The sequence below is a fragment of the Scleropages formosus genome, chromosome 12 (assembly GCF_900964775.1).
Source record: "Scleropages formosus chromosome 12, fSclFor1.1, whole genome shotgun sequence".
Classification (NCBI taxonomy): domain Eukaryota; kingdom Metazoa; phylum Chordata; class Actinopteri; order Osteoglossiformes; family Osteoglossidae; genus Scleropages; species Scleropages formosus.
The window spans coordinates 25,905,166-25,920,077 of record NC_041817.1 but is presented as its reverse complement, the minus strand read 5'-3'; the positions used below and the strand labels follow the sequence as shown (position 1 = coordinate 25,920,077).

At 46.9% G+C, this 14,912-nt stretch overlaps 2 protein-coding genes across 3 annotated transcripts in view; one reads left to right on the top strand and one right to left on the bottom strand.

The window, feature by feature from the left end:
- The window catches only part of LOC108929958 (activin receptor type-2A), a 29,180-nt gene extending 23,373 nt beyond the window's left edge, over positions 1-5,807 (top strand). Inside the window, exons 5-11 of the mRNA XM_018744919.2 lie at positions 2,838-2,981; positions 3,105-3,248; positions 3,531-3,676; positions 3,784-3,898; positions 3,984-4,122; positions 4,229-4,359; positions 4,999-5,807. Coding sequence (XP_018600435.1) covers positions 2,838-2,981; positions 3,105-3,248; positions 3,531-3,676; positions 3,784-3,898; positions 3,984-4,122; positions 4,229-4,359; positions 4,999-5,193 — 1,014 coding nt within the window. The 3' untranslated portion in view covers positions 5,194-5,807. The remainder of the gene's footprint in view (positions 1-2,837; positions 2,982-3,104; positions 3,249-3,530; positions 3,677-3,783; positions 3,899-3,983; positions 4,123-4,228; positions 4,360-4,998) is intronic.
- Positions 5,808-7,711: 1,904 nt separating this feature from the next.
- On the bottom strand, positions 7,712-14,825 carry orc4 (origin recognition complex, subunit 4). 2 transcript variants are annotated; one of them, XM_018744932.1, is made up of 14 exons: positions 14,634-14,825; positions 14,369-14,454; positions 14,184-14,260; positions 13,820-13,910; positions 12,786-12,861; positions 12,621-12,706; positions 12,356-12,404; positions 12,096-12,247; positions 11,254-11,427; positions 11,069-11,155; positions 10,799-10,907; positions 9,037-9,132; positions 8,863-8,930; positions 7,712-8,419 (listed from the first exon to the last, which is right to left on the bottom strand). In XM_018744932.1, the coding sequence occupies exons 2-14, from the start codon at positions 14,450-14,452 to the stop codon at positions 8,237-8,239; spliced, it is 1,332 nt and encodes a 443-aa protein (XP_018600448.1). In that variant the 5' UTR covers positions 14,453-14,454; positions 14,634-14,825; the 3' UTR covers positions 7,712-8,236. The 2 variants fall into 2 exon arrangements, with proteins under 2 accessions (XP_018600448.1, XP_018600455.1); XM_018744939.1 differs by having other exon boundaries at positions 14,396-14,454.
- Positions 14,826-14,912: the final 87 nt, after the last annotated feature.

Sequence of the window (14,912 nt, the reverse complement as noted above, 5' to 3'; positions counted from 1 at the left end):
GTCCTGTTAATTCTTTTTGGCTGCAGCCAGTGTGGTGAGAGAGGGCTGCTTTAGTGGGTGGTGTGTTGATGTTGCCAACTCAGCTGTTTGAGTGGACTGCTGACATGTAAGGCCATGCACAAGCATCCAAGGGGTATCCTCACCCCATTGGTCAGCTGCAATATCCTCTCTAAATTAATAAGTCTATGCAGGGTTTCTTCTCCCCATTGGTTAAATCCTGGGTGGGGGGAGTCTCCTCCACTTTTATTAAATTTTAAATGCATGATTTCTCAGCAGTGACTGGTTATTTTGCTCTCGATACACCTACAAAAAATGGGGGAGATTGTCAAGGGGTGGGGGAGGGCAGATGATAACCCTCTGGGCTGGAAACAGTAATTTCTCTGTGCCTCTTCTCTTTCCTCTCACCAGCACGCATTTCATATAATGATAGAGGTAAGAGGACTTTCATCAAGTTGAATTGTTTCACTGCGTTTCAGTGCCAGTCTTATAAACTGGCTGCTGTTCTATTTTTTATTTATTTATTTTTTAATTTTTTTTAAATATCCCTTTTTAATTTCAGAATGCTCAGATCCTTGTAACGTTACCGTGTACTTCTGAATGCTTCCTATTTTCCCGGTCCAACCTCACTGGTGGTCAACTTTGTGTTTTGTGTTTTGGTTTAGAAGCATTTTACTTTTGCATGGATGTCTTTTTCCTCGTCCGTGACCTGATTTTGGATGCTGCATTTTTTTGAAAAAAAAAAAAACAAACAAACAAAAAGAATGCTGGTCAAAATGCATGTGGTCAAGACTCCACCTGTCAAAGAGCATGTTGGCCAGATGCACTGGTCAGGCTTGACTGGTCAAAGTGCCTGTGGTCAGACTTAAGCGGGACATCCTTCTGGCATCCGCCATGTCGCTCCGTGCCAGTGGAACTTTCACTCCAAACCGATCTTCCAGGTCCTGTTCTGTTTGCTCCGTTTCTCCTTTGTTTTGTTGTTGTCTACCCTTTAGTGAGACAGAGCTGTCACAAAAAGCCATTTGTGTAGTCAGGGAATGCCACACAGTTCAGTGTGCATACGGGCTTTTAGGGGAAGATGAGGGTCTCTGACATTGACATGTATATCTGCGAAAACACCCATGTATCCATGAAACTGTTTATCCCCCTGCAAATTCATGATGACTTTACAGGAAACTATGAGTGTAATGTGGGACCCCAGTTATGTCCTACCTCTGCCCCTTGCTTTGATGTTTTCGCACTGTTCCTGAACAACAAAGCATATATTTATAGCCTCCACATGTAAAGACGGAGAGATGGTAAATTACCTCTAAGGAGCCATGGTTTCCTCACAGGGCTAGACTCATAAATGTTAACACAGTTGGTGCACGCTGACTGTTGAGGTGTGGTGATTGGCTTGGAAAAAGGGTGCTGCTTTCCTGTGTATCTTTAATTATTGAAGCTCAAATAGGAGGAAGTCTGGAGTTTGTGGAGGTGTATGTTTGCAGTGTCAGGCTCAAAGTGGGTTCTCTGCCTCCCAATATCATCTCAGCCTTCGATGTCAGCATGCACTTGCTTTATTTTAATACCTGCACTGAAGGCATATGGTTGAGCCAACCATCTTGAGGGTGTGACCTCTGTGCCCCCAAGCTCAGAGCAGACTTCCACAGACATGTCTGTCATAATGCTGGGACATAGTTGACTGGACCCACTTATTTTTGTGCTGCTACTGTTGACTTTTTCTTGTGATCGCAACGCCCTATTGGCTGCCACTGGGTCGCACACGTCTTGTTTGCCTTCAGTGCAATGCCAATAGAAATATGCTCACGCCGCAGTCAGGACCCAACTCTGATCGCAACTTTGTAATTCCAAAGGCACTTCTGCTGAGTCAAAAATAAAACCTAAATAAAACACTGGTGTCTATTAGTTTATTCAAAGTACCTTCTGTAAATACCTCAAATGAAGCTATAATAAACTCCAGTGAACTTCACTACCTTAAGTTATTTAAAATGAGTGGGGAAAATACTGGAAAATGTTTAAAACGTGAAATTCTGAAGTTCAGATCTGACAGGCCGAGTAATCTTTTTATTAGTTATATTTCTGTGACTTAATCTGTCAAGCCCTAACCTCAGAAATCTTGCCGAAGCTGATTTTGAGTAGTTATCCTCACGTTATATTAAATGAAGAGTTGCTGAAGCTGCAGTGACTCATCCTTAAATTAGACTTTTCTCTGACGTTTGCAGTTTTTCCAGAGCCAGCTTTGATATGGCACAAGGATGATTGCGTTCTGCTCTGTGCTTGTTTGCGAGTGGAGTTCTTTAACTAGTATACCCCCTACTGCCCCAGTGGTATCTGTCAAACAGGTGACTCATACACTGACATATTGTAGAAGCCTGTGTGTGGTGCTCTGCTGTCGTTATGACACACTTCAGCGTGTTCAGGGCCAGTTATTTGGTATAAAAGGACATTACTTGTAGATTCCTCAGGAAGTGGGCTCAGTACGTATACATTCTGCACCATGTCTTTGTTCACAGGTGCTTTTCTGTCGCAATGGAAAGGGGCGTGGCATGGTGGCATGGCCTGGTGTGTGCTTTCTGGCTCACAGTGCCAAGAGGACTGGCCTGGTCCTCACACATCACTTGGTAGATTCAGATGCAGTTGCCCTCGTCACCCCTTTCGCAGTTTGTGTTGGGTGGTTTGGGGTGGAGGTGGGGGGATCAATGAAGGGGTAGGTGGAGGCTGAACACTGGGTCTGTGCAGCAGCTGTCAAACCAGCCAAAGAAGTCTTTGACACATCATCCAAAGTATTCTTAGCCCCCACCAGACTCAAAGATGACAACTTCCTGCTCCTTTCCTCCTAGGACCCAGGACCACCTCCTCCCTCTCCTCTTTTGGGCCAGAAGCCCCTGCAGCTGCTGGAGATAAAAGCCAGGGGGCGCTTTGGCTGTGTGTGGAAGGCCCAGCTGCTCAGTGAATACGTGGCTGTCAAGATTTTCCCGCTGCAGGTGGGTGATAACTGCCCCTTCCCAGTTAGTTTGGTTGGAGTGAAGTGATGTTGGTTTTCACTACAGCTTCCTTCTCCATCTGTTGCCATGACGATCCCACCATCTCTCATCTACTGCATCCAGGACAAGCAATCGTGGCAGAATGAGTACGAGATCTACACCATGAGTGGCATGAGGCACGAGAACCTGCTGCAGTTCATTGGGGCTGAGAAAAGGGGCACCGGAGTGGACCTGGAGCTGTGGCTCGTCACAGCCTACCACGAGAAGGTGAGTGCCAGTCCTCATGGGCACCTTCTCAAGTGTGAGCTGAAGAGTAGGCGGTCTGTCAGAGACTGTATCAGGGCCAGAAAGTGCTGTCACTCCTCTGGAACATCGATTGTCTAGTCATAGACAGTGACTGCCCCCTAGTGGTCCCAACGAACCATTGCAGTTTGGTAGGGGTTCGTTACAGGAAGCGTTCAGAAAGTACTGGCTAAATGACTGAACCCAGCTGATGACTTTGAGGACGTGGCCTTTGTGCTGTGCAGATGACCATGGCTTTGTCTGCAGGGCTCACTGACCGACTACCTGAAGGCTAATGTGGTGTCCTGGAATGAGTTGTGTCACATTGCCCAGACCATGGCCAGGGGCTTGGCCTACCTCCACGAGGACATCCCAGGCCTGAAGGATGGCCACAAGCCTGCCATTGCCCACAGGTATGTTCCTGGAGGCCCTTAGTCAGCTTTCACGTTTCTGCTGTCCAGCGTTCTCCCTGGGGACCTGACTTCCTCATCCACCTGTCATTCTTGTCCTTGGAAAACAGAGACATCAAGAGCAAGAACGTACTGCTGAAGAACGACCTGACGGCCTGCATTGCGGACTTTGGCCTGGCACTCAGGTTCGAGGCGGGGAAGTCTGTGGGCGACACACACGGCCAGGTGAGCAACTGCATGGCTTTGGAGCAAAATAAACATCCCCTCCTTCCCCTTGTTGTGCATGCTGACCCCTGAGCGTTTGTTCCAGGTGGGAACCCGGAGGTACATGGCCCCCGAGGTCCTGGAAGGTGCCATCAACTTCCAGCGAGATGCTTTCCTGCGGATAGACATGTACGCTGTGGGGCTGGTGCTCTGGGAGCTGGCGTCGCGCTGCACAGCTGCAGACGGTGAGCAGCCCCCTGGCATCACAACACCTTACAAGAGTTTGTGATTTTGATTGTGTGTGAATGCGTCTATGGGTGGCCTTACTGCTCTCTTCTGCCCCTGCCCCAGGTCCGGTAGACGAGTACATGTTGCCTTTTGAGGAAGAGGTGGGCCAACACCCTTCTCTGGAGGACATGCAGGACGTGGTTGTCCACAAGAAGATGCGGCCCACACTGAGGGAGTGTTGGCAGAAGCACACGGTGAGCTAAGGGGCTGCGCTGGGGGGGGAGGGTGTCAAAGAACCACTGCAATGTGGGAACAGTGCCTAATTCTGCGAGTGTCTTCGGCTGCCAGCGACTGAAGCTGCTGTGAAATTAACTCAAGCTCTCTGTGAGGGGATAGGATCTGTGTCTGGAATTCTGTGAGAAGAGCCACGATGCTCTGAAAGAAGTAACGCACAAAACCGCACTCTGATTCGGAGGAGCGCTGTAAGCGACACGGTTTGTGGGTAGAGTTCCGTCTAGACGATATTGACCAGTTGCCTCTTGTATCTCCACACTGCCGCCGTGGAATATTGAATGAGACTGATGCAGCAACATGCGTGAATTATAGCGCAGGCGGGACATTTTCATAGGATTGCTGGGAGGAGTGAGCGGGGTTCCAGCAGTTGGTGTTGTGATATTTTGGGTCTTGAACTTGGGGAAGTTAAACACGTTACTATACATACAAGGTAGCTGTAACTGACACAAAGTGATTGGATATGTGAGGGGTTGGTGAGTGAAATATCTTTACTGAGTTGTGCGTTGCATTGGAGAAAAGCGTCTGCTAAAGAAATGACTGAAATTCGATGATGCTGGAAAACACACTGTGTGTCTGTGTCTGTGTCTATCTCATCTCAGGGCCTAGCCATGCTCTGCGAGACCATTGAGGAGTGCTGGGACCACGAGGCAGAAGCGCGTCTGTCAGCTGGCTGCGTAGAGGAGCGCGTTGTCCAGATGCAGCGGCAGACCAGCATCTCTGCGCCTGAGGAGATCGTCACTGTTGTCACCATGGTGACCAACGTGGACTTCCCACCCAAGGAGTCCAGTCTATGATAGATGGCACTAAGAGGGCGGGGCTATGCACCCCACATGGATAAATGCAAATGACCAATGTGACTCGCCTTGCCTTCAGAGTGGCTGACTCAGGCGAGGTTCCTCCACCTGTGGCTCTGCCTCCCGTTAAGACTAGCCAGTTGTCAGAGGTGTGCAGTGAGGAAGCGCTGCCACACTGCCCACATTCAGGAATACCTGCACCGTACTGGATTGTACCCACAGTGCCGGTGTGTCTGAGGACTGCCAGTGCGGTCTTGGTGGAAGCTGTGCAGGAGCGACGCAAACAATGTAAACGTGATCTTTCACCGCAACACCTAAAGGTGACGACGGGTGTGTTGCCTGCTCGCCCTGAGGATGGCGCTCTCGCACGCTCTTTTGTACTGAAGAAAGGACTTGACGAAATGGACGTCTGCTAGTTTTTCTAGGAAAACTACGTGAACCGTGACATTTGCTTTCACTTCAGTATAAAAAGGGCAACGTGTTTTTAAAAGCAAACCTGCGGTTTTCATGTTCATGCAAACGACTATTGTAATGCCAATAAGAAACAGCTTCTGAATGTTTAGTGTACTGCTGCTGTACATACATCAATGTAAAAAAAAAAAAAAAAAAAAAAATGGTAATCAAGGTTATTTTTGGGGATTTGCTTCCAAGCATTACTTTAAATAACCATAAACCTCCCACAACAAGGTATACCTCAACTCCTCTGCTGATCGGTAAAGAAACATTCGACACTACAAACATCTCTGGTGTTTGTGCTTTTGAAAATTACGAAGACAGAAAACGGCGGCGTTTATCAGTCTGCCAAGAGCGACATGGCCATTCATGAACCAGTGTTTCTGCCTTTGTCATTTTTGTAAGCTTTTTATTGTATTACTTTTTTGCCCACTTGTCCGCAAGTGATCGTTTCAAAGCATTACGTTTTCTTTAGGAATTTCTTTTGAAATAATATCCTGAAGATTTTAATGTAAAAAAAAAAAAAAAAAGTGTATATATAATATATTGGAAGGACCTCCCTATTTAGGTTTGCTGTGTCTCAGTATTCAAGGATATATGCATGCCTTTTAATTTATTTTCTCTGCTGTCCTTTTGTAAGCTGTGACGCTCGTACCTAAGGCCGTGTCCCTCTTCCCAGGGGGCGCCGTGCTCTTATTTCTGCTCTGCCGTACCTGGATCTGCCACTCGGACTCACCGTGCTCAATACACCTCAGGAAGCATCGCTACTCTTGCCCAATGCCACCCCCCCTTCCTCCGCGTTGAACCTGGTGCCATTGTTTGTTTCTATTCCTCACTGTCTGCGCAGGGAGGGGGATGGGTCCCAGTGTTATGTCACCCGCGAGGGCCTCGTAGCCAAACCTCCCACCGGTTCCTTCATCACGATCTGTTCCCAAATCCTTAAAGGGCATTGCAGATGCGGTGGGATGGCGACTCCGCATCCGGCCCTGCGTCACTCCTCCTGCCACGACGCCCCCACTGCTGTTTGTGTCAAAGCCCATGCAGCGACGTTCAGGGATACGATACTATGCTTTTCTACGTAACCGATATGCAATCAGCGCAGGTACAGCAAAACACCAGGATGCGAAAGCGGCGCCTTCGACACGACTGTAGCATTTTGAAGCAATGGACTCAAAGGTTCCGTCTGGATTCACCTGCAGGCTTCATCAGCGGCCAAGCCTGGTGCCAACTTCACCGCTCCTCTAGATCTCCCGCGTTTGGGTCTTAGGAGTCCCGTAGGCCACGAGCCATGCTGGGCGTACTCTATCTCTGCGTGCGAGCAGGGCAGGTGGGATCTGGGCCCGGTCATCAGGGTCATGAAGCAGGGAGAAGTGGAGAGGTGCACGTGCAGGGGCCCCTTTGTCCCCTTTCTGTTAACATGTTCAAGGAAGTAAATGTAGCCATGTGACTTTACTCCTCCAGAAGAGCGCTGGTTCTGTCTGGGTGTCCTTCGTGTGCCCCTTATAAACGTGAGAGTTGCAGCCCTCAAGTGTTTCGGCCACCCGGGTCCGAAGGCTGTTGCTGCTCGCAGGCCGAACCCATTCGCTGGCTCCAGGGGCTTTTATTGCGAAAGACAAAATTGCTTCAGTTCTTCGATATCGGTAAAAGCCGAACCTAGAACCCTGGAAACAGACTCTGTGGAAAATGCACATTATTGTAAATATGAATGTTGTTTTTAGATTGTGAACTTAGCATGTTTTTTTTCTAAGGTATTTCAAAGCAAAGAAAGTCCTTTATAAAGTTCTTATTTAGGAAGAATTTTGTTTATTTTATACATCTATTTTTTAATGTATTAATTTATGTCAAGGCCCAAGCAAACTCCTATTGTGCAGCAGAACCGGTCGGATGAAGCACTACAGCTCACAGCCTGGACACACTCTTTACCTCAGATCTTCCCAGTTACTGCACAGCATCCATGCAATGTTGCCTGGATGCTGGAGGAGGCGCTACGCGGAGAGGTGCGGGCAGGGCTTTCAGATCCCTTCGGACCCACCGCCACCAACAGCTCCACCACTGTCAGTGTGTACCTGCCAACCTACTGTTGAACGGTTCTGGAGGCCTGGCTGGAAGTGCTTGTTATTGAATATTGTACAAACTGTATGCTTCTCCCCCTAAAAATAAACTATAGTGACTGACTGACCCCTGCTCTCTACTTTCCGTGTCTGTGTGACACTGCAATCAGTCCACATCTGTGCGAACACACACACACAGTTGTTGTGCTGCATATAATCTGCATGTAGCCCCTGCTGCCCAGTTATAGTTACAGCAGTAACCTTGTAATCAAAAGGTCCTATGTTGGAATCCCCAGTGCTGCTCTGGTTCTAAGATATTTCATTGATGCAATAACAATTCTCTAGCTGTATAAAACGGTAAGCCCTTAAGTGTCCAGTGAACTCTGGCCAGGAACAGACCACTAGTTGAATAGCTGGTACTACTTTAATTACACCTGTACCAAAATAAGTTCTCCAAAAACGCATATGCCAATTTTGAAAAATTGAGCCTGCTCCATCGCTGATGTTGACCTTCAATCAGACCAACTCAACATCCCTGTTCACCCAAAGGCAGATGTGGCCCATTGCTTTACATCAGTGGGGCATTGTGGGTAGCGCTGTAGCGCCTCCATGACCTGGGTGTGATCCAAGAGTAGCTTCATGAGCTGGTATTCCTTCTGGGTCCTCGAAGCCGACCCGTCCACAGGCCTGATGAGCTCCAGCTGCTGCAGGTGCTCAAAGGCCTGAAAAAGGGACCAATTCAGAAGAGCTTACAAATGACGTTCAACCGGGCGGGGTGGGCAGACAGGATGTGTTTAAGAAACTAAACCCCCAGCAAGGCATGACTTTCCATATTGCTGCCACTTGTAAATATAACTGCTCGTAATTACACAAGTGAGGGACAAAATTCTTATGGATTTTTTTTTTTTTTTTTTTTAAAAAAAAAAGTCCATCATGGACTTGTCCCCCATCAGGCAGCTGCAGTTATCAGGCCCTGGGATGTTTCTCCAAAGGGACTTGCAGTGTCAATCTACTCTACAGCTAGGTAATTTTTACTGCATAATTTCAGGGTAAATGCCTTGACTGAGTAGTAGAGCATCAGTGGGATTAGAACACAGGTCCCTCCAGGCTCTAACCGCTATGCCACCCGCTGAGATGCAAAACATGCTTCCCCCAGGAGACTCACCTTAATCACAACTGGTTTCTCAAAACTGTGCACCGAATGAGACTTTCTCTGTAGGAATTTCTTGAACTCTGGAAAGAGAAGAAACCTTTGAGGGAATGCAAGTGGAGACAGAAGCGGAGAAGGGACGCATCTTCGACAGCACAACATCCACACTGCGTGGCCTTGGCTCCTCACCGTTGTAAACCATCTCAAAGTTGAATGGCTCATCCTGGTAGTGATCGTTCAAGTGCTTCATGGCGATGATGAGGCACAGTTCGAGAATGGACAGACCTGGGAACAGATCACACACACGCCTGAGCTGCTTTCAAGACCACGTTTCTTTGCTGAACTCTGAACCTGTTTGCGCAAAGCATTGAACACTGACCCGAAATGCTTTTTGCCTGATGGACTTTGCAATTTATTGGCTCTGACATCATGATCAATAACAAGCAGATGCTGCTTTGAACTCTGGGCTGTCAAAGCATCTGCTGCTCCTTTGCTGGAGCCACGAGAAGGTGATAATGGACTGCAGCATCTATTCACAACCCCACTGCAGCCCATCGATACCTTTGTACTGAATTTCGCTCAAAAGCATATTCAATGTACAGCACTTGCTCCTTTTTATTACACACACACACCCCAAAACTGCTTGTCCCAAGCGGGGTCGTGGTGAACTGGAGTGTTACTCAGCAACACATGGCACAAGGCTGAAGGGGACACACTCGGGATGAGACGCCAGGCACCCCAAGCAGGACTTGAACCCTAGACCTGCCACACAGTGAGCCCCAGCCAAACCCACTGTGCCACCATGCCCCCCTCCTTTTTGTTATTACTTCTTCTTTGGCATCCACCAGTCTAGAAAGACCGTGGAATTGCGCCTTGGTTTTGTCCGCTTCATGGTGGTTTGCATCGCCGGCCATGACTGTGAAGGCCCAATCGAGAGTGACAGTCCTTGCCGCAGTTGCAACAGATGTGCTGGGTGCCGTTCATATATTCCACTTGAAGCCTGACCTTCCTGCGTCTTCGCCTCTCCTCAGCCTGTAGTCGCAGCTTTTGTTTGCCACGTCCCAGACCTTGATGAAGTTCCCGCCTCCAGCTGCAACGATCAGTTGCCAGCTCCTTCCAGCCGTTCACATTACTATTATTATTATTATTATTGGCATGGTAGAGTGGTGCAGCAAGTAGTCCTGGTGCCTCACAGCCCCTGGGCTGTGGCTTCAAATGAGGGTTTGAAGCCAGCCCAGTCCATGCGGAGATTGCATATTTCAGGTGAATCGGAGACTCTCAGTTGATTTACGTGTGTGTGCGTGCTTTTCTTTTTTTAACCCTGCGATAGACTGCTGTCCCGTGAAGTGTATACCCCACCTCATGCCCTATGCTTCTGGGATAGGCTCTGGACCACTGTGACCCTGAACTAAGCAATAGATGGATCATCTGAATTGATTATTACTATTAATTTATCTTTGACACATTCCTGTAACAACTAATAGTAACCTTTGTAGCTATTACTTACACTATTAAGTAATCATAAAGTTAATATTTACCTATTTATACAGGAGGGCAATTCTTACTGTATCAATTGAGGCTATGTACCTTGATAAAGTGTACTACAGTGGTAGTAGGAGAGGTTCAAACCCTGGCCCATTAATTGCATTAACCACTACATCACCTTCTGGCTCCATTCTGCCAACTTTCTTAAAATTATTTTTGATTTATTAGACCAAAAAGACCCCACAATTCTTCACCTTCCTCACTGAACTGAGTCTCCCTGTAAACAAAAACACCACCAAGAAACAAACTGATACACATTATTATCCAAAATGTGCCACAACACTGGTATCTATATTTTGCAGCTGACCCCCACACCGCTCCCACACAAACACAAACACAAACACACACACACACACCCCGCTGACCCCTTTCTGATCACAACGCAGAACAACTGCCCGTCATTTACCGTGCAACATGTTGGCCTTGCAGTCCATAGTGCAGAGTCTGCTGGCCTCCAGTAAGAGACTGGGCTTAATGGTTGGGTTTGACGGGGTCACGCAGCTCAGTGCCAGGAACTGTAAAGCATATGGACATGCTAATGGCACGTGAAAGAGTGAAACGCAACTCCTCAGGACCATGAACACACAGGACACGATTCATGCAAGCATGTTCCCATAGAAACCACCCAAAACCTTGGAGGGATCAGATGTTCTAGAACGTGCTTTTTAAAACCTACAAGCAGCATGTGCAGCGATCGGAAGTCTTTGCTCAAGTTAAAGTGTTTCCTCAGAACGTCCTCCACTGATTTGTCTTCGCACAACGCCTGCAAAGGGAAAACATCCCCGTAAACTCACACTAGTAGTATAATCCACTAAATCACAGACTCTTCAAGTGTGTGGAATGTGGCGCGGTGTGCGGCACCTTCACGCTATTGTTCCACTCGTGGGCGAAGCGGCCGTCGGGGAACTCCTGTGGAAGACTCAGCTGCTGCTGCACCAGCTCCACGTACTGGGGAAAGTCCATGGGGCTGAGCGCCTGGATCTGCCGGTGGGAGAAGCGCGACTTCACCCTTTTCTCCAGGAGCTCCAGGACATCCTGTCAGGCGCACGGAAGTAGAATCAACTGCGTTTGCTTGCTAAAACAACCCCAAGGGTCGCATCACGTGATGCTCATTTAATAGCGGAGCTTTGTCTGAGACAGCGGATCCAAAGTACATCTCATTTGCATTTCAGATTTTTTTTTTTTCCAAAGCTATGTACAACTCATTAAAAGTTCAATAACACAGACATAGGACTATCAAAGCTTGTCTGATAACAACATAGTACTGCTTTACATCCCTCAAGTAGCTGCCTATAGGAGTGACATTCAAATTGCAAATATATGGATAATAATAGCAGATGGTGTTGAACTCATTTATGGAGCTGTCAGGAGATAGAAGTGGCTCTCAAAGAGATGGGTTTGAAACCCTTCTTGGACGTGGTAGGGATTCAGCAGCTCTGAGGGACACAGAAACACTTATTCCACCACACTGGGGCCAAGGCTGAGAACTGACAGACCTTCAGTTTTGGATCCCTTGTAAGCAGATCCACCAAGCAGGCAATTTTGCATAAATTCAAAAACTTCTTTCACCAAAACCAGTGAATCACCTATTTGTATTCTGTGCATTCAACCTGGTGACCAGTCAGTGTGTAACCACAGAGACAAGGCCTAGCTGGCTATTTGCAGTCCTCCATCAGTTAGCAACACAGCCAGCAGGAACTAACCACTCGGCACGTGAGGCCCACAACAGCCACGGGTGTCTGAGCCGACTGTGAGATGTCAAACAAGTTGTAGAGCAGCGTCTGGTTCTTGTGGTGAGTAAAGAGGTCGAATTCGTCCAGGGTGAAGAGCACCGGCCGACTGGAGCTACGATCCCCTGAGAAAGATGGGAAAGGACTATATTTAATGTACCAGCAGGAGGGTATTTCAGCAACTCAGTCTGAACCATCTGACAAAGAGGAACAGGCATGGCTGGGAACAGTACCTTTCTTCAAGGCTTCCAGCAGAAAAGCAAGGTTCTCAGCAAAGCTGCCCTGAAACATGAATGTACATCCTTTATACCCCCATCATAAGCACAAAAGGTCACACTACAATAATGACAATATTTAAACATTACATTTTCCAACACTGAAAATGCTATTGAACACATACCCTAAACAATGTGTTGAAGAATGTGTTTTAAAACATGTTTTGATCTTCAGAGTGAAAATGAAGCCCAGAAGACTGAGAGGTGTTAATGGGACACTTACAAAAACTTTGTCCCCGACAACATTTTCGAGGTTCAGCTGACGAGTGATCTCCTTCAGGGCGATTCTGTCATCAGTCTGCAGCAGACCTGGGAAGGGGAAGACGAGCAGTTACACACGTATGGCCAGGTGCACTTTTTTCAACAACAGAAATTTATTTGTACTTGCCATTGAGTTGGACCAGTAGGATGTTGCTCTTAACTTCTTTCACATCCAGAAGCTCATTCAGAACAGATTTCAGTAGCTGAGAAGATAACCGTAAAGCACTGAGTCTTCAGCTTAGAGATCATCCTTTCCATGTCTTATTTAAATAATTCTCCGATACTTAAAGCTTTCTAGAGGAGTATCATAGATTCCTTGCCTTTGGAATGGAAATGAAAACAAAATATGGTCAATTTCTCTTAATGTAATTATTTTCCGAGTCTTTTTCTGGATTTTCAGACCATCCCAAGCAAACAGCATGCTCCACATTCATGCATCAAAACAGATATATTACTTACTACTGGCTGTTCTCACCTAGAAAAGCACATCTGTAAACTGGACTAGATATGTCACATAAGATTGGAACCAGAGAGTAATGGGTCTTTGCTGAAGAAGAATGCAAGTTGTTACACCAAATTTAAGCACTTCCAATAAAGGCTCTGCTTCTTCGGCAGAAAGATTTTAGCACACACACATTGCTTCTTTATGATGCAGCACCACCACCTGACCACAAATTTGCACAAAACATGAGGTCGAATGTCAGAGACCTGATGCAATACGATTTTACATACAAAGATCAATTTATCATGAAAGTGTCCCTTCTTCTGAAAAGTGACATTTTCAAAGATCCAAAAAAATTAAAAAAAACTTTTCCCTTGGTTAAACAACCAATATGAAGCCCCTGCAACTAGAATATTAAAAGGCAGCATAGAAACAAAAACAGCAACTTGAGGCATAGCATTAGGAGATGAGAACAGTATCTGTATTCCTTTTGTTACCACAAAGCCACATCCAGCCTGGTCCCAAAAGGACAGCAAACAGTGAGATACAGAAAGCTGATCAGCACCACACAGAACCACTCCCTACAGCTTAAGGAACATTCTTTTTATTGCAATTAAACAACATTTTAAAAATGAGTCTTTGCTTCTTATGTTTATGGTTAGACACTTTGCATGTGTGAGCAATGAGGGATACATTCAACAATGACCACACATACATACCATCGTCTTCCCAGCTCCCCTAGGTCCTACAATGAGAACCGAGTTACTCTCCCCATGGATGGCTGTCCTCTTCAACAGCTCCAGCAGATGCCTGAAACACCACCAGCACATCAGCAACATTACCCGGAGCATTCCCCATCACCTCACATTGCTCTATACCCCTACCAGATGCTCACGTTGCAATACCACCTAGCTCTGCATCCTCTGCCTTGAAATGAGCTCTCTGAGAAAAGTTAAAAACCCAGGGGCAATTACTAATTACTCTTTTCATCCCAGGTGGTCACAGTGAAGGCGTGGTATTGTCGAGCTAAAGTTCCGATCACCATTATCACTTTGAACAAGATTACACAAAACAAAAACGTACTTGTGCTGCGATTCTAACCCCACCGGTGCTGAGGGAAGCTTCTGGAAGCAGAATCGCTCCCTTAGGATCCTGTGAACCTAAAGAAAAGGAAGACAGAACAACCACAGCAATGAAGTACTTAAATGAGAAGGTGAAGAGTGAGCTACAGCAACTGGTTTCAATCAAAAACACAGCGATTTACTCACTCTAATCCTAATGTGACACAAACCAACCTGGCAGACACATTGTCCCACTGTCAGTTGCTGGTCCTTTACCTTGCGCTTACTCATCACTGAGGGCAGAGGACATAGAATAATCTGTTAGTGTTACGGGCACAATTAGTGTGGTATTTTCACAGAAAATAAACGACCAGTTCGAAGGTAAACAACTTGTCACGACGAAGGAAGGAGCGTATGTATCAGTCAGTGCTCCTTCACTCACCACCACTCGTTTATAACAAGAAGAACTTGCCTGTACTCCTTCACGTCACGAGCTATAAACGAAACCGAATAAAATAAAACTCCATAAACAAATTTTGCTAAAGTGTAAACCGACAGCCAACTCCGAACGTCCAAACCCAACAATTTTTCTTTCCCCCCCTTCAATTTCAACTCTTCCGCCTTTCTAACGCAGTGCACGCCGGGACAACCCCCGTGCGTCAGACTTCCTGTCACTCCGCGTTGCATGGCGGGAGTACTCATAGCGCACCTGATTTCCTGCTATGGCCCCGATGCATGCCGGGACAACCCC